Source organism: Misgurnus anguillicaudatus, chromosome 21 (assembly GCF_027580225.2).
Source record: "Misgurnus anguillicaudatus chromosome 21, ASM2758022v2, whole genome shotgun sequence".
In the NCBI taxonomy this organism is placed as follows: Eukaryota; Metazoa; Chordata; class Actinopteri; order Cypriniformes; family Cobitidae; genus Misgurnus; species Misgurnus anguillicaudatus.
In genome coordinates this window covers 22,710,187-22,730,377 of record NC_073357.2, presented here as the reverse complement: position 1 = coordinate 22,730,377, position 20,191 = coordinate 22,710,187, and the positions used below count along the sequence as shown (strand labels likewise).

The 20,191-nt window shown below is 38.2% G+C and overlaps 1 protein-coding gene across 4 annotated transcripts in view; it reads left to right on the top strand.

Annotated features, from left to right (window-relative positions):
• The window catches only part of dock11 (dedicator of cytokinesis 11), a 130,537-nt gene that overhangs the window by 69,735 nt on the left and 40,611 nt on the right, over nucleotides 1-20,191 (top strand). For 2 of the 4 annotated variants that reach the window (XM_073859842.1, XM_073859841.1), the window contains exons 28-35: nucleotides 1,621-1,704; nucleotides 6,990-7,101; nucleotides 7,809-7,847; nucleotides 11,059-11,240; nucleotides 15,840-15,953; nucleotides 16,445-16,517; nucleotides 16,606-16,684; nucleotides 16,769-16,878. In XM_073859842.1, coding sequence (XP_073715943.1) covers nucleotides 1,621-1,704; nucleotides 6,990-7,101; nucleotides 7,809-7,847; nucleotides 11,059-11,240; nucleotides 15,840-15,953; nucleotides 16,445-16,517; nucleotides 16,606-16,684; nucleotides 16,769-16,878 — 793 coding nt within the window. The remainder of the gene's footprint in view (nucleotides 1-1,620; nucleotides 1,705-6,989; nucleotides 7,102-7,808; nucleotides 7,848-11,058; nucleotides 11,241-15,839; nucleotides 15,954-16,444; nucleotides 16,518-16,605; nucleotides 16,685-16,768; nucleotides 16,879-20,191) is intronic. The other 2 variants (XM_073859845.1, XM_073859844.1) reach the window with 1 other exon arrangement.

The window sequence follows — 20,191 nt, the reverse complement described above, 5'->3', positions numbered from 1 at the left end:
AGAATGGGCCGACTGATTCAAGCTGATAAAAGAGCAACTTTGATTGAAATAACCACTCGTTACAACCGAGGTATGCAGCAAAGCATTTGTGAAGCCACAACACACACAACCTTGAGGCGGATAGGCTACAATAGCAGAAGACCCCACCGGGTACCACTCATCTCCACTACAAATAGGAAAAAGAGGCTACAATTTGCACAAGCTCACCAAAATTGGACAGTTGAAGACTGGAAAAATGTTGCCTGGTCTGATGAGTCTCGATTTCTGTTGAGACATTCAGATGGTAGAGTCAGAAATTGGCGTAAACAGAATGAGAACAAGGATCCATCATGCCTTGTTAACACAGTGCAGGCTGCTACTGGTGGTGTAATAGTGTTGGGGATGTTTTCTTGGCACACTTTAGGCCCCTTAGTGCCAATTGGGCATCGTTTAAATGCTACGGCCTACCTGAGCATTGTTTCTGACCATGTCAATCCCTTTATGACCACCATGTACCCATCCTCTGATGGCTACTACCAGCAGGATAATGCACCATGTCACAAAGCTTGAATCATTTCAAATTGGTTTATTGAACATGCAATGAGTTCACTGTACTAAAATGGCCCTCACAGTCACCAGATCTCAACCCAATAGAGCATCTTTGGGATGTGTTGGAACGGGAGCTTCGTGCCCTGGATGTGCATCCCACAAATCTCTAGGACCATCAACTGCAAGATGCTATCCTATCAATATGGACCAACATTTCTGAAGAATGCTTTCATCACCTTGTTGAATCAATGCCACATAGAATTAAGGCAGTTCTGAAGGCGAAAGGGGGTCAAACATAGTATTAGTAAGGTGTTCCTAATAATCCTTTAGGTGAGTGTACATAGAGAGTGAATGGGACTGTAGTCATTGGGTAACAAGGCTAAGTATGTCTGGGTGTCATCTGCATAGCTGTGGTAAGCAATTTGTTTTTTTTTCATTATTTGACCAAGTGGCATATACAAATTAAACAGAAGCGGTGCAAGAATTGAGCCCTGTGGGACTCCACATGTCATGGATGTCCACTCAGATTTATGGTTACCTATGTTCAGCTTTATGTTGAGAGGGACCATGATGAAGCTCTGCTGTATGTTCTGGCAGGGTCGACAGCACCACAAGTAACTTTGTTGCAATAACTGCAATCTTTTGTAAAAGTCTGTGGCAGTTTGAGCAGCAGGTGGATTGAGATCCAAAAGAAGTCATTTTTTTTCTTCTGTTTGAGTGTGCGCAGCTGTGTTGTCCTGTTTTAGGATTGTCAACAGCCAGCAATAGCAGACTGGTAGACTGCTATGACAAATTCCCCAAGTTGTTGAATATTCCAAATATCAATATAGTTCCAGGAATTTGTAGTTTTAGTGTGAATGCCCAATTGTTTAGTTTGAGCAATGTGCTGAACTGCTGGTAGTTGAATCAAAAGATAAAAGCGACAAAGCAAAAGCGCAAAGCACAGAGCGCAAGTAAAAGCGTCCGAACAGTAGCAATGCAGGAAGTATATCCATGTGTTAATGTGTTTAAAATGCTGGTCCAAATCTAAAGTTTCATTTCACCTAAGCATGTTATAGAATTGTCTAACTGTGTTTGTTTTTTTCTCAACAGCGCTGCCTCACATTTATGAACAGAGGATTTGCTTTCAGTCTGATAAATGACTACATGTGTGGCTTCAGCCTTAAAGATCCAAAGGTAGGCAAAATTGTGCACCATTGTACGGTTCATTGCACTCAATTATATGGCCAATGCAGTGCTACTCTACTTACAGGTGAAACCAAAGTTGTATAGGTAATTTATTTATCTTATTTACTGTATAAGATATAGTGCCTTTCATAATAGGAAATGTTTTCATGTTTTCTTGCAGTACTCCAGTGTTTCAGATTTGTAAAATTAAAAGGTGGTCAAAGTTATGGTGTAGCAACCTAAAAACACTTTTTATACAGGCCAAGGCACCATAATTATTGTAACAGAGTAATAATATGAAAAATAGTTGTCACTTTTTATTACTTTGTTGTATAGTCTTTGCCTTAAGCTGCATGCACGCCACCAGCGACTAGCAACGCTATACCATCTATAAACGCTATACCAACTTGTTTTTAACACGTATCTTGATGCATACAGCGTATTTGACACATCAGCATTATTATCTGTAAGGGGATTTCTAAGTGGGCTATTGACACAAAATTTCCACCAGATGTAGCCATCAAGCCAAATATTGAATTCATGCAAAGAAATCAGAACATTTAAGTATACAAGTTGACTCATAATAAATAAAGTGAAATGACACAGGGAATAAGTATTGAACACACTTTATTTAATACTTTGTAGAAAAGGCTTAGTTGGTGATTACAGCTTCTAGACACCTCTTGTATGGAGAGACCAGTGGTCTGCATTGCACAGGAGTGATTCTGCCCCATTCTTCCACACAAATGGACTTTAAATCTTGAAGGTTCCTTGGGCCTCTTTTATGAACTTTGATCTTCTGTTCTCTCCATACATTTTCTATGGGATTTAGGTCAGGTGACTGACCACTTTATTGTTTCCTTGGCCTTGTGTTTGGGATCATTGTCTTGCTGAAATGTCCACCCTCTTTTCATTCTGGTAGATGGCAGCAGATTTTTATCCAGAATGTTCCCGTACATTTTTCCATTCATTCTGCCTTCAATAATATGAAGTCTGCCAAGTACCCCTTGCTGAACAGGAGCCCCAAACCATGATGCTTCCACCCCCAAATTTAACTGTTGGTATGGTGTTCTTGGGGCGGTGGGAAGTGCCATTTCTTCTCCAAACATGGTGTGTAGAATGACTGCCAAAAAGTTCAATTTTGCTTTCATCTTACCATACTATAGTCTCCCAATAATTCACAGGCTTCTCCAAATGCTCTTTCACAAACTTTAACCGAGCCTCTACATGCTTTTTGTTCAGCAATGGAGTCTTGCGTGGTGAGCGTGCATGGATGCCATGGTGGTTCAGTGCATTGCTTATAGTTTTCTTTAACAGTACCTGCTGATGCAAGGTCTTCCTGAAGTTCTGCCTGAGTGGTTCTTGGCTCTTGGAGAACTCTCCTGATTATTCTTTGGACTCCTCGGACAGGGATCTTACGTGGAGGTTTATGGTGAACTGATGCTCTTTCCATTTCCGGACATTGGCCCCCACTGTGCTCACAGAAACATTCAGCATTCAGGAAATGCGCCTATAACCATTCCTATCAAAATGCTTTTCAACAATAAGATTAAGAAGATCTTGAGAGAGTTCTTTGCTCTTACTCATCATAAAGTATTTCCTGTGTGCCTCCTGAGTAATGAGAAGCCTTTATAGGCCATCAATTTGGACTAAAGCAGCTGATATCAATGATGGGGGCAGGGTTTCTCTCTCAATACTGACAGATTTCAGGCGATCTCCTGGCTTTCTATGCCATTTTGCACCTTGTTGTCTTCATGTGTTCAATACTTATCCCCTATGTCACTTTATTTATTATGACTCAACTTGTATACTTAAATGTTCAGATTTCTTTGTATGAATTCAATATTTTGTGTCAATAGCCCACTTAGAAACCCCCTTACTGATAAAAATGCTGAAGTGTCAAATACAGTTGTGTTCAAAATTATTCAACCCCCCAATGCTGTTAAGGGTTTTAGGGAATTTAGTGTACATTTGTAATTGTATTCAGAATAAAATCCTACAAGGACTTCTTAAAGAACCATATGCAACGAAAATGACATCAATTGGTTTTGTAATATAGTAGTAAATGTTTCTTTTGTGAATTCTTCATTGACACAATTATTCAACCCCTTAAAGAACTACCACTCTGAGGAAACAGAGGTTCATTGAAGTGTTTTCAATCAAGTATTGAAAACACCTCTGGATGTCAGGGAACAGCAATAAAGCCTAATAAGCACCAATTAGGCAGCTTTAAAATGACTGTGATACTCAACTCCTTCTAAACATTTACTGGTGTGGTTACAAACTTGGTGAAGTCAAAAGAATGGTCCAGGAAGACAAGAGAAGAGGTGATTAATCTTCACAGGAAGGGCAATGGCTATAAAAAGATTGCAAAGATGTTGAACATACCAAGAGACACCATAGGAAGCATCATTCGCAAATTCAAGGCAAAGGGCACTGTTGAAACGCTTCCTGGTCGTGGCAGAAAAAATATGCTAACTGCGACTGCTGTGCGCTATCTGAAGTGTAGAGTGGAAAAAAGTCCCCGTGTGACTGCTGAGGAACTGAGAAAAGATTTGTCAGATGTGGGTACTGAAGTTTCTGCTCAGACAATACGGCGCACCCTGCGTACTGAAGGCCTCCATGCCAGAACTCCCAGGCGCACCCCCTTGCTGTCTCCAAAGAATAAGAAGGGTCGACTGCAGTATGCCAAAAGTCATGTGGACAAACCACAGAAGTTTTGGGATAGTGTTCTGTGGAAAATTAGAACTGTTTGGGCCCATGGATCAACGCTATGTTTGGAGGAGGAAAAACAAGGCCTATGAAGAAAAGAACACCTTGCCTACTGTGAAGCATGGTGGGGGGTCAATCATGCTTTGGGGCTGTTTTGCTTCTGCAGGTACAGGGAAACTTCAGCGTGTGCAAGGTACCATGAATTCTCTTCAGTACCAGGAGATATTGGATGACAATGTGTTGCAGTCCGTCACAAACCTGAGGCTTGGGAGACGTTGGACCTTTCAACAGGACAATGATCCCAAGCATACCTCCAAATCCACTAGAGCATGGTTGCAGATAAAAGGCTGGGACATTTTGAAGTGGCCATCGCAGTCACCAGACTTAAATCCGATTGAGAACCTCTGGTGGGACTTAAAGAAAGCAGTTGCAGTGCGCAAGTCTAAGAATGTGACTGAACTGGAGGCTTTTGCCCATGATGAATGGGCGAAGATACCCGTAGATCGCTGCAAGACACTTGTGTCAAGCTATGCTTCACGTTTAAAAGCTGTTTTAACTGTAAAAGGATGTTGTACTAAGTACTAAGATTGAATGTCACTTGGGGGTTGAATAAAACTGATAATGATGTGAGCACAGAAAAGACATTTGTGGTTATTTCATTATAAATGTTATGTTATATTTGTCTGACCTACACATGCCTCTTTGATGTAATTGTAAGCAGGATGACTGAATGATCAAAATCAATGTCAAACCGGCCAAAACAATCAATTTCAGTTGGGGTTGAATAATTTTGAACGCAACTGTACTTATTTTCCCTGCTGTATATAGTGTTATAACTAAGCTCTCTTTTTTAGCTCTCCTTGCTTTTATCACATGCAATAATAGAGTCAGTCATGACATTTAAAGCAAATGGCTAAAAGGGTTAGATGTCATCATGAGTTTCGAATACCTTGCTGAAGGAAGTAGTTCCACACAAAAGAGACTTTTAAAGACACTCCTTTTTTTACACACGTGTTGTATAAACGCAATATCGCTCTCATAGTCGTGTTATATGGCTGTACTGTATATCAGCATGGCTGTGACTTACTCACAATAGAGCAATATCACACTCCTACTCAAGAGGCATGGGAAGAAGTGATTTTAAAATAAAATGAGCAAAGTTTAAAGAATAAATCTTTATTTTTAGAAATGTAATGCAATGTATTGCAATATACCTAAATGCTTTCAGTTCCGCTTTTAGGAAAAGAAAACAAAATGATAAGCATCAAACACATATTTTAAACAGGTTTTATTGTATTTACAATATTGGGGACTTGGGGGTCTTCACAGTAATGTTAACACCACAGTTTACTATTGTGTACTAACTGCAAATGACTTTTGTTCACATGATTTAGAGTAAATGGTTAAAATGTCAGATTAAAAAAAAAGGGATGGGCCGTTTTACATCATCATTTACTGTATGGACGGTTTCCCGGACAGGGCTTGAGTCTAGTCCAAGACTGAAATGCTTGCTTGAGTTGTCCTAACTGAAATCAGCTTGCACTGACTATATATTTATCAGTGGCATTGTTTGTTTCACGATGCACACCTGTAATGTTTTTGTAAGATATGCTAGTTAAAACTACTATAATGTCCTAATTTAACTAGGATTAATCTTAACCCTCTCCAGAAAACCACTCCTTAGGGTCATAAGTTATGTTTTGTTAGGATTGAGATTATTAGTTTTAGCCACCTTTGTTTAGTTTGCCAATTTGGAGACAGTTTTTTTTTTAAGAATTTTCCATTACACTTCTGAATTAAAACGTAAGTGACATTCATAGAAAGTATTTTTTCATGTAATTCTTGCGTAAAAACTCTTCACAGTAAAATTTCACAACCGACCTAAGCTCATCATCTGTTCTGCTCTGTTTAGTTTAGATCCTATCATAACCCATGACTCATTTAAACTAAAAAATACCTTGTGCCGCACAGTCTGCTTAGACTTTTCTTAGAAGACAGTGCACAAGACATCTATCTACTTTATCTCCTGTATTGTTAATCCTGTGTAGGGCTGCAGGGAGTGCTGGAGCATAACCCAGCATAGCTTTCACCATAGGCAAAAAAAAAACACTTGACAGATGACCAGCCTGTGACAGAATATTTACAGTAATACTGAATATTTAATCTAACCTCTTTCTTCAGTGGTGCTACATGAGAAAACAGCTGAAAATTAAAAAAATATGTAAGGAATAATTGATGATGGGCCATTTATTTATTTTGTACACATGAAGTGCCATTACATTGCGGGTGTGCATTATTTTCAAATAATTCAAAGGACTGGAAGCAATTATTCTTTATCCTTATATAATTATCCTATACACATTTGATAGTTTAGGACATGTGCACACAAAATCAGTTGTCATTTTTGTAATAGTTTGTGGTTAACCACCTTGTCTTTAACATTTTGTTAATGATCTCTTTGATACTGTTGAATTGTAGGCTGTTATATATATAATCTGGATATAGTTTCAAAAGAACTCAAACTGCAGATCTTCAAAATTGCCACTACCACTGTGTTTCATACCACTTTTTTATATCTGCAGGTGCTTACAGAGATGAAATTCGAATTCCTCATGACGGTGTGCAACCACGAGCACTACATCCCTCTCAACCTGCCTATGGCGTTTGGTCGTACCAAGATGCAGAGAGTCCAGGGTAGGTCTATACCTATATATATATTGTGGCTACCGCCATACCATGGCTCTCTCTCTCTCTCTCTCTCACCCCATGCTCTCATCCATTGCACCACGCCTTGAAACCCATTCTAACGACTTGTTGTGTAACCAGAAAACCCAGACACATAGGGTTTTATGTAATCTTGTACAATCTTAACTTTCATTAAATAAATTTAACTTTGCATTTAATACGTTCATATATAACAACAGGTTCATTAACAACACGGCTGTCTTTAGTTTGTAAATTATGTCCTTTAGAAATGTAGACTAACTGATTCTGGCAATCATTTTTTCATAGTAACATTGCATAGTTACTGGTTGTACTGGAGATTAGAAAGTGAACAGTTTCACAATATTTCGGCAGACACTTTATCCAAAAATGCATACATGTACATTTTATCAGTATGTGCTTTTCATGGGAGCCTATGAGCTTTCCATTGACAGTGCCAGTTACAGTGCCAGTTACAATCATGTGGCAACAACATGGCATTATACAGTAAAACTTGTTGCGTAGTGCATTTTATTGTGCATTTCACATTTTTTTTAAAGAAAAAATATACAGTATGAACTTTGTGGTGTATTATTCAAGCTAGTGTTACATTCTGAACACAGCCCCTCTTCACAACATCACTCTCACCACTGATGATGACAACCCTGCATGATCGCTTCCTTTATTCATTATTTCAGATTTTATTTCGTATGCGGCGGAGTGTTTCGGTGTCGTAGGTAGGTGATGCCGACCCAAACGCACCAAATTAACCTCACTAAACATTTTGCTATGCTCCTGCATTATCATCAGTCTAACTGCATCTGACTCTTCAGAAAGATGCCTTCACTTTTCCTCTCATGAAACATCACGAGTCTGCTTTGCTCGGATGCAAGAATACGTATTGTGAGATTTTGGATGATCTGACAACAACGGGAGTTTTATGTTGTTCGTTGCTATTACATTTGACTGTGTTTTAATGAAGTGTATCTCATGTACTATATTTGTCTGCTACGCTCTATCCTCACTTGAATTTTCGATTGAGTGCGGAAACATCTTGTGTGGAGTTTTTATTTCTGATTATTACACGGCTCTTTGGAATGCTTGATTCTGATCAGCCAGTGGCAAAATTTGCAGTTTTTTATTACCAGAACAATCCCTCAAAAATAATAACACATGTTAACCTATAGCGGGGTTAGTTGTAACACAGGGTTACAACTAAGCCTCAGATATACAATGATAATTGTATATCTGAGGCAGATATTATTATTCTGTTATAGGCAGATATACAATATCCACCTTTAGTATATAGACAGAATGTTATTGAATTATTTGTCTTTTAACCAAATTTTCTAACAGGTGTTATAACAAACCCTCTGTTTGTTACAATTAAGTTGTAATGTTTGCACTCCTGTCACTTTCGTTGTAATTGTACGATAACGGTAGGTCCCACAAACAAACTTTAAGGGGTGGTTTCCCGGACAAGGATTATCTTAAACCAAGACTATGCCTTAGTTTATTTATGAAATATAACTAGTTTGAACAAACATGCCTTACTAAAAACATTACTTGTGCATTTGGGGGAAAAACAAGCACTGATGTATTTTAAGATATGTCAATACAAGTTGTTTTCAGTTTGGACAGCTCTTGCGTTTATTTTAGTTTAGGACTAGTCTTATCCCTGTCTGGAAAACTGCCCCTTAGTGATCATTTGTAGCAAAAAAAAGATTAATCTAACTTAAATATTTTTTGATTGATAGAGCCAAAGCCAAAACGTGTTTTGGTTGTGCCCCGTTCTCCCCTACAGTGTAATATTACACAAAACTAAATATAAATATGTCTTTTTTAAACATATATGACATTATATTTACAAATGTAAATTATTATGTACATTATAAAACCAAATAGTGTGTTCGTGACATTTGAACGTTCTATTTTAAAACCGAAAGTAAACAGGTTTTCCTCGTGGAAGGTCTGCATTTGTTAAAAATTAGCAAATGTAACATTCATGCAAATATAACATTCAAATCAATATTTAATGTTCCTTAACTTATGAGGCAAATAGCCGTGTAATAAATGGGATTATGTACACACAGCTGGTTGTTATGATGAAATAAGCTCCTTCAGTGTGATACAAGACCCTTCGCGTCGGATCCTGATCACACTGTCGGGGTTTATTTCTGCGATGGCAACCAGCTGCCTATACATTATCCCTTACTTATAGTAGATACACTGGTTTCATGGTCTTATGTGGTCTGAGCTGGTCTAGCTAGTGTTCAACTTGTTAAACAGTCCTGACCAAGCTATGAGACCAGAAAAGACCATCTCAGGCTGGATTAATCTTTAATGCTGCGTTCACACCAGCCGCGGTAGAGGCGTCAAGCGCGAGTGATTTCAATGTTAAGTCAATGTGAAGACGCGTTGATACGCATCTGAAGGTCTCGCGGCATGAATGAGGCTTTTAGCGCGGTAGACGTGATTCTGCCTCATTCGCACGTCTAGTTCGCGCGAGTTGACACATTTTGAACTTTGGCGGAAAACCGCACTGCGTTAATCAATCAGGAGCTTGCTCTAGTAGGTACGTGATTACAGGAAGCAAGCGGAGTCGCAGAAGCCCCTCCCATGACGCGAATTTCTGCGTGAATGTCTCGATGACTAGAATTTCAAAGCTCAAAGCGACAAACTAGGCGCGGTTGACACGTTTTGACACCTCAAAACGCGGCTGGTGTGAACCCACGGTAATGCTGCGTTTACACTAGCCACTGTAGAGGCATCAAGCGCGAGTGATTTCAATGATAAGTCAATGTGAAGACGCGTTGATGCGCATCTGTAGGTCTCGCGGCACAAATGAGCCGTTTAGTGCGGCCTGGTAGACGCGATTCCGCCATAATCGCGCGTCTAGTTCGCGAATTGAGCGTTGCCACGGCAAACGCGCGAGTTGACAAATTTTGAACTTTGCCGGAAAACCGCGCCGTGTTAACCAATCAGGAGCTTTCTCTAGTAGTTACGTGATTACAGGAAGCGAGCAGAGTTGCAGAAGCCCCTCCCATGATGCGAATTTCTGCGTGAATGTCTCGATGACTAGAGTTTCACGCGCGGCTTTCACGCCCGAATGAAGTGAGTAAACTCAAAGCAGCCACGAATGAAGTGAGTAAACTCAAAGCAGCAAACTAGGCGCGTTTGACGCGATTTTGATGCCTCAAACGCGGGTGGTGTGAACCCACGGTAATGCTGGGTTTACACCAGCCACGGTAGAGGCATCAAGTGCGAGTGATTTCAATGATAAGTCAATGTGAAGATGCGTTGACGCGCGTATGGAGGTCTCGCTGCGCGAATGAGGCGTTTAGCGCTGCGCGGTAGACGCGATTCCGCCTCGTTCGCGCGTCTAGTGACGCCCGAGTTGAAAAATTTGAACTTTGGCGGATTTTCGTGCCACGTTAACCAATCAGGAGCCTGCTTGCTGCTGTGGCGGCTCACGGACAATATCAAGGCAAACTAGGCGTGGTAGACGCGACTTTGACGCCTTAAACGCGGCTGGTATAAACAAGAATAGCATGGGCTAATTTTCCGACAGACAGTTAATGTCCTATTTCATGAAACACAAGCTTTTTCTGTCACTCTTTGGTTTCTGTTTCTGTTGTCTGGAATGCAGTAAAGTCGGCTTTTAGGCAGCATCTGAAAGCTGAAGTAGCCAGCCGTCAATCCTCAGATACAATCCTTGCATTTGGTACTCACTGTCACAAATGTCAAAAGTGGCCCACTTTTTCAAGTCAAACTCCATTTGCATCAACGCATCTATTCAGTAGGATTGCGGTGTGAAGATGCATGAAATAAAGCGCGTTGCCTGTTGAGCTCTTTTTTAAGGCCACAGAGACCCCAGGACCTCTCTACTAATAAGGGGATATGAAACATTAGGTACAACTTTGACTGTAAAATAATTTAATGTTTCAGACCAGAGTTTGGAGTACAGCCTGACTGAGGAATACTGTAGGAACCATTTCCTGGTGGGTCTTCTTCTACGAGAGGTGGCTGATGGACTTCACGGTTGCCCAGAGATCAGGCAGTTGGCCGTGACGACGCTCAAGAACCTTATGATCAAACACGCCATGGACGACAGGTACAACGCTTTTAAGGTGAGTTAAGAAATTGTACAAATACGCTTATCGTTTCTGAAAGGGTAATTGACCTTACCTAGTGTTTGCACAGGTGTATTGTTGACCTTTGTCCTGCAGAGCTGCAGATTGGTGCTACAGTCGACTACAGTAATGTTTTTATGGATGGCATATTTTTTTTAGAAGATTATTGTGTTTGATTGTGAAGGCTGAACTAAAGTTAAATAATACAAAACTTTATCAAGATTTCTTTGACTGAAGCAACGACATGCTGTGACAGCAGGTTAACAACACCCTGGCAAGCATCCACAATACTTAAGATAAGGACACGCACTTACAAAACATCTTATCCTTCTTTTCAAAACATTTTCGTAGGCCAAATTAAACAATTTGGTCATTAGAAACCAGTTCATTTATTTCTGACCCAAATGCATGAGGAGGCTGACATTATATTTGTGTACATTTGCATTGTATGCATTTGCATTTGTTTTCTCATGCAAGGTGACAAACAACAAAACAATCTTCAAATTATGTCTGCCAACGCTGTGAATAACTGCTGAATGCTGTGTTTGCATTCACCTCAGACAGGCCGTCTGTTATGCAAATGCTTTATTTAATGTGTCCAGATAAAGTTTGAGATCGTTGTCACAGGTCACACTTCTTAAGCTCCCGATGTGATCTGGCTTCTTGAGAAGCCACCGTCATCTGTGTTTGCTCTGAGCCGTATCGGCACGTAACCCATTCAACGATGCTTGTGCAGTGGACATTAAAGTGCACCTATTTCATTGCTAAAAAACTTTATTTTGTATATTTAGTATAATACAATGTGTTTGCGTGGTTTATGATTAAAAAAAACGTACCGTACATTTTTGTAGCTCTAGATATTCTGCCTTCCTCAAACGCATTGATTTTGTACAAAACTCATTGTTTTGAAAAGCGCTGTGTCCCTGATTGGCCAGCTAATCTGTACGTTGTGATTGGCCTGAATACCTCTGACGTCAGCCGGAAATGTGACGCTCCCTACCATGTTTGAAAGATTCGGCCACAATGCCATGCAATCCTGTTAATTTACAGGCTGTGAGTCAAAGCCGGAGGAATTATAATAATGTCGGTCTTGTCTACGTCAACAGGCCTAGGAAGTAAACTGTTGCCTACAATCCCTATGTTTGTAGTAGTCCAAGAAAACCTTTTGCATATCGTTAACATGTACTAATACACTCTTACACACCAAAGGAAATGTAAAATCGTGAATCGGACCATAGTTGCTCTTTAATGATACCTCAAATGGTTCAACTTTTCTAAGCAATCAGACATGTTACGATTTTTACATTGCGAATAATAAAATGTGTAAAAATAAAAAATGCTCACATCCACACTGAAGGATGAACAAGGTGTCATGACTTTGCCCTCTTATCCTTGTTTTATTATTAGTCTTGAGGCAGGATCATGACAGGCCTATGTTTTGTGTGAAAACACTGGCTTTGTTTATCCAAGCCATGTGCTTTCTGTCTCGCCTCCTGACCCCGCCCCCTTGTTTTCTCATTAATCAACCCATTATAGAGGGTATGCACATGACGTCACTGTCGGCGAGAGGGACCGGGGTTACGCCCACTTAGTGGCAAAAGACAGAGCAGCAACATTTGAGTACAGCGTGGCATTGACGAAAACGCGGTGAAAATGCGTCTAAATGGGAAAAAGCTGTTGTGTGATAGACTGTACTAACAGATTAACAAGAATTCGGAGCTATCGTTTTACAGAATGCCAGAAAACACAGAAAGGAGACGTAAATTGATCATTCATTCCAACGTCCACAAACCACAGGTTGACAAGTTGCTAGGGTCACTATCACTTTTTACTTAAACGTATCTGTATTTTATTCGGGTTTTTCTTTGGAACACATACATTCCAAAGAAAATTATCATAATTTTTACTGTATTACATTTCATAAATAATACGTTTTTGTTTTACATTTAATATTTAAGTACATTAACATACTTTTACTCAAGTAAAAGTACACAATTTAAATGTAATGAGGGATTAAATAAATGTTAATATGCAATATAAAAGAATACACAGTATGATTATATGCTTTAGAATGTAGTAAAGTAATGTTTTTCCCAATACAAACAACCTAATAAAGCACAAATGCTTGGAAAATGTAACTAATGTAACTAAGTATTGTCCACCTCTGCTATCAAGTCCAACTAAATTCAATTTAAGCTGGTAATAGTCAGTTTTACTACCATTTTCTATGAAAACCAGCCGTTTTGTTGCACGTTTTGCCACTCAACCGGACGAGCTCTCGCGTGGTCACGTTGAAAAGTGACGTCAGTGCATACTCTCCATTGATTGATTCATGTCACCTGTTCCTCTGTTGATTTGCTCCCTTATTTAATACCCTTTAATTTGTTTTCCTGTGCTCGTTCGTTTTGTACTTTCCATCTGAGAAGTTTATGCAATTGTCAAGTGTAAGTCAAGTGTAGTTAATGTCATGTTTATTGTCTAGTTTATAGTCAAGTTTAGTGTTTAGTCTGTCTTGTGTTAAAGTATCTTGTTTATGTTGTTTGCCCCTCGTGGGCTTTTGTTTCCTGTTTTTGTTCATTAATAAAAGTATTTTTGTGAAACTGCTGTCTGCACTTGGGTTCTGTCTTCCATTTACCTGACACACGGGCCATATATAGGGACCAGGATGTCAAAGAAACTTGGGGTGGGCTTTTGAGGTTTTGTCTAGTAAACGGTAAAGTTCTTAACAATTAATTCACAGTTTTATCAGTTAATGCATTCAGTAAAAATGGCAACAGATGCTCTAAACTAAAGCCCTATACTGTATCTGTTTATGAATACTTCATGTATCATTGCATTTATCATTCATGTATTTACAGTGAGGAAAATAAGTATTTGAACACACTGCTATTCTGCAAGTTCTCCCACTTAGAAATCATGGAGGGGTCTAAAATTGTCATCGTAGGTACATGTCCACTGTGAGAGACATAATCTAAAAAAAAATCCAGATATTACAGTGTATGATTTTTTTTTACTATTTGTTTGTATGGTGCAGCTGCAAATAAGTATTTGAACACCTGAGAAAGTCAATGTTAATATTTGGTACAGTAGCCTTTGTTTGCAATTACAGAGGTCAAACGTTTCCTGTAGTTTTTCACCAGGTTTGCACACACTGCAGGAGGGATTTTGGCCCACTCCTCCACACAGATCTTCTCTAGATCAGTCAGGTTTCTGGCCTGTCACTGAAAAACACAGAGTTTGAGCTCCCTTCAAAGATTCTCTATTGGGTTAACCTCGATATGCTTCTTAAAGAGCCACACCTTGGTTATCCTGGCTGTGTGCTTCGGGTCAAGACCCAGCCTCGACCCAGCCTCGACCCATCTTCAATGCACTAACTGAGGGAGGAAGGTTGTTCCCCAAAATCTCGCAATACATGGCCCCGGTCATCCTCTCCTTAATACAGTGCAGTCGCCCTGATGCTACCACCCCCATGCTTCACAGTAGGGATGGTGTTTTTGGGATGGTACTCATCATTCTTCTTCCTCCAAACACGTTTAGTGGAATTATGACCAACATTTCTATTTTGGTCTCATCTGACCACATGACTTTCTCACATGACTCCTCTGAATCATCCAAATGGTCATTGGCAAACTTAAGGCGGGCCTGGACATGTGCTGGTTTAAGCAGGGGAACCTTCCGTGCCATGCATGATTTCAAACCATGACGTCTTAGTGTATTACCGACAGTAACCTTGGAAAAGGTGGTCCCAGCTCTTTTCACCTCCTCCTGTGTAGTTCTAGGCTGATTTCTTACCTTTCTTAGGATCATTGAGACCCCACGAGGTGAGATCTTGCATGGAGCCCCAGTCCAAGAGAGATTGACAGTAATGTTTAGCTTCTTCCATTTTCTAATGATAGCTCCGACAGTGGACCTTTTTTCACCAAGCTGCTTGGCAATTTCCCCGTAGCCCTTTCCAGCCTTGTGGAGGTGTACAATTTTGTCTCTAGTGTCTTTGGACAGCTCTTTGGTCTTGGCCATGTTGGTAGTTGGATTCTTAGTGATTGTATGGGATGGACAGGTGTCTTTATGCAGCTAACGACCTCAAACAGGTGCATCTAATTTAGGATAATAAATGGAGTGGAGGTGGACATTTTAAAGGCAGACTAACAGGTCTTTGAGGGTCAGAATTCTAGCTGATAGACAGGTGTTCAAATACTTATTTGCAGCTGTATCATAAAAATAAAGAGTTAAAAAATCATATATTGTGATTTTAGGATCTTTTTGTAGATTATGTCTCTCACAGTGGACATGCACCTACGATGACAATTTCAGACCCCTCCATGATTTCTAAGTGGGAGAACTTGCAAAATAGCAGGGTGTTGATTTGATTGAAAATTAATAACACATTTTTCTTCAAATGTACAGCATCAATTTGCAATATATAAATAACACCCAAACAGTGTTATATGCAAGAAAACAAATCGAAACGGCACGCAATGTACTTTAGCGCTGCTTATTCAAATTGAACCTACAGTGCAGTCTATTGTGTTCCATTCATTCTGATATGACCTGACAAAATAACTCATTAATCTTTCATTATCTCGTGACTTTATTAAGAACCAACAGGCTCGTATCTGTCTGCTGTATTTACCACTGTTTGAGCTGCTGTACCAGAACCTCAGTCAGATGAACAGCCCCAAGCAACTCTATAGAAATGGCATTGGCATTATGGTAAACACCTATTTTCCACTTATACTGGATCTACGATCACTCATATATGTTCAAAAATCTATATTTTATGTCATGCTCAGTGGATTGAAATGTTTGTTAGATGTCAATCCAAACAGAAGGATAAGTCAAAAATGTTGCATTGTAGTCTTTATAGAAATAAAAGAATGACATGTTAACAATGGCCTCTGTCTACCTTTCGACCAGATGTCTTGGAAATGGCATAATGGTATTTAGCATAATGATATTTTTAAGCTGCACAGAATTAGAGGTATAACCCCAATACTGTATGCTTAAGCATTGCCATGGACATGAAAATTATTGGGAGTTCTTTATTATTATATTATTGTATAATTTGTAAATCAAATGTTAATAATAACTATATTATGCCTGTTTAATAACTTGAAATAGACAAAATATCGAAATGTAAACTTTAACCTTCCACCTTCTTGAAAGAGCCAGATAACTGCTTCCTGTTTTTCATGATCCTCTAGTACCGGGATGACTTATCTGTGGCAGGTTCAACGGACAGCCGCAGGAGCAGCACCATCCTTGATAAGGAGCCAAGTGAGTAAAAGGTTTTAACAACATATATCACAGGTAACAGACACACATTAATTATGGATGTTTGCGTGCACGTGTGTGTGTTTCACAGGCAGTGTAACCACCCAAAATGGACACGTGAGGAGATCAATGTATGGGGATCCTGGTACACCAGACATTAATGAGTTAAAACAGTTGTCGCACATGTCCTTAGATAACATCATCACTTACAACACTTATCATTTTGTCATCTTTTTCACATCTGCTCAGTTAAACAGGCGCAGTTCTACAAAGAGCGCTCTGCCTGCCGTTGGCCATCTGGGCCAGTATGAGATTAGAGGGCTGCTTTTGTGTTACCTGCACATCATACGAACTTTGTCAGATGGTAAACACTCTATACATGACACGTTATGTTTTATTTGCATCATGTTTACCAGTGTACTCCTGTTAGTTGTGGTTGTTAAAGGCAGGCATTCATTTTGACTTAAGCTTAGGGTTGGGGTTTTTCACCCTCTGAACTCCATAGCAACCTACCAACACGCTAAAAACAATTCAGAGAACTTTAACACGACAACACCGCATTGTAGTGGCAAGTTTTGCATTTTACATTACATTTACATTTAATGTAAATGAGATTTACATACTGCAACTGGTACTGATAAATACTGATAAAATGAATGACCTCAATGCACTGTAGTCGCTTTGGATAAAAGTCAAAATGTCAAAATCTAGCTTATAATGTATTGCTACTTTTCTCTTATACCGCATATTAAATCTAGGTTTAAAAAAATATATTATAAAGTTTGTGAAGTCCTAATTGAAATTATCCTTTTTACCAGCTCTCTTTGGATGAGGTTTTATCTTTTTGTACACCGCGTTCCAAATTATTATACACATGCAATTTTTGTTTATTTTTCCAATACAGTCAGTAAGTTTAGAAATGTTATTTTACCCTCTACACTTCTGTGACAATGTGGATGTTATTATATTTAAATAAAATCAAAATGTTAAAAGATACTTTAATGCTTTGAAAAATATGCTGTTCCAAATTATTAATCAAGTTGTAGCTTTCCTACAATATGGGTATGAAAAACAATCTTTTTTAAAGACAAAAAGTGTGCATTATCTTAAAAAAGCAAATTAACAATTTATATTTGGTGGATATAAACAGAAATTATGGAACTATTATAAGATTTATGAGTGATTCACAGTACAGAAAGATTTTACTATGTAAAGGATTTTTAAATATTTTTAGGAAAATATTAGGAAAAGGCAGTAAAAAAGATACCGTTAAGAAGCAGACATGTATTTAAACCTGCTGGTGTCTCTAAAATCCAAAGAAACCCTTTAATTCGGGATCCTTCAGTGCATAAAGCTGTATTTCTCCCTCAAACCAAAACTTTTGCTGTGAGCTCAGAATACAAGAAGACTATTTTCAACAGTTTTATTCATTGACATGCAATAATACAGTGAATAATGTAGATAAATGCCATTCTGGATTGTTGGTGAATAGCCACTATGTTCAAACAAGACTGTAACATTAAGGAGAGGTGGCAGAGTAATGATTTGGGCTGGAATTTTGGGAAGTGAGATGGTAGGTCTCTTTAGGACCCCTAGGGGGTCAAAAGGACATCTAGAAGATGCGCAGAGTTCCTAAAAAGATGTTTTTTTCACAATGGGATATAAAGGGAATCATGTCTTCTGAAATAATTTTACCTTTATGGAGGATAGTACACCATCCCATGCTGCAACAGGCATCACTGACTATTTTAATTAATACGGGCATAAAATAAGAAAGAAATCAAGGTATTACCACCATCATCCTCTGATCTTAGTCCAATTAATCTCTGAAGCATCATTATATGAAAGATCTGTGAGTGGACACTATAATTCAAAACATCAACTTAGGGATGCAATACTAGCGTCTTCAAGTAAAATAAAGACAAAACCTAAACTTGTATACTTACAAGTCAAATGAATAGGAGAGTTAAAGTCATGTCAAAGATATGCTCATATATTATTATGTAACTTGTGTTTTTTGGACAATGTTTGTTTTGTGTCCATGCAGCACATTTGACAGATATCTGTTTTTGAATCATTATAATCCATTATATCATTATAAATGTGGTTAAAGTGCATTCTGCGTAATAATTTGAAACAGCATATTTTTCAAAGGATTAATGTATCTTTTAACATATTTATTTCATTTAAATAGAATAACATCCACACTGTCATATACCAAGGAGGATTAGGGCCAAGCTAAAATAAAACCATTTTAAGATTAAAGTCATTAAAATGCAAGAATAAAGTCATTATTTAACGAAAAAAAAGTCAGAATAAATATAATTTCGAGAATAAAGTCATTATTTCATGAGAATAAAGTCATTATTTAACGAGAATAAAGTCATTATTTAACGAGAATAAAATCATTATATTTCGATAATAAAGTCCTGATATAACGAGAATCTGTTGTAATATTTTGATAATAATGTCATATTTTTACATTAACGTGTTTGGAGTGATGTGAACAAGATCTGCAAAGCAGATACCAAATTACATACCGGTCTCTTATTAATAAAACAATATGAGGGAGAAAGGCAGATTTTAAGGAATCTCCCTCATATAAAAGGCAATATGGGGGGAGATAATGTGAACGAAAAAAAAAAATCAGTACACACCTTAATAAAACAGGCATGCAATGAACAGAATATCGTGATGAATAAAGGGTTTTGTTAATTGGGTAGGGTAAAGTATATGCACATGGAGCATCTAAATGAAAGTGCACAGGTGATGGGTATTAGGGGATATTAAATCGGAATTGAAAGACTCTGTGGCTTTGTGAACTTACCATTGAGATAAATGCAACGAATAGGCTATGTTTCAGGCGTGTTCTCATGAAAGCAACAATACAAAAGCTTTACGTTAAGTGCAGACCCTTATAAAACCCTAAAAGACAACATTGAATGTGGCTTAATGCAACTACACAGTAATATTAAAACACCATACATCAGCAAACATTTTATTAATAAAAACATTCTGTGTACAAGCAGAAGATCCCAGAATAAGAACACAACCCGCTAAAGGGCCGTTCGTTTCCTTCAATGAAAATGAGCCATTCTGGGCTTTTCTGCTTGACCGTACATGCTTATTAATAATATATTATATGTGTGTAGTGAATTTAGTGTATTATAACTGTCTTAATGCAGTAAACAATGTAGAGAATAAGCATTAACTGAATATATTGACTTTATTCTCAAAATTTTGTTAAATAATAAATAAATAACTACTTTATTCTCGTTAAATAACGACTTTATTCTTGTTAAATAACGACTTTATTCTCGTTAAATAACGACTTTATTCTCTTTATATAACGACTTTATTCTTGTTAAATAACTACTTTATTCTTGTTAAATAACGAATTTATGCTTGTTAAATAACGACTTTATGCTTGTTAAATAACGACTTTATTCTTGTTAAATAACGACTTTATTCTTGTTAAATAACGACTTTATTTTCGTTAAATAACGACTTTATTCTTGTTAAATAACGACTTTATTCTTGTTAAATAACAACTTTATTTTTGTTAAATAACGACTGTATTCTTGTAAAATAACGACTTTATTCTTGTTAAATAAGGACTTTATTTTTGTTAAATAACGACTTAAAGGCGGAGTCCATGATGTTTGAAAGCCAATGTT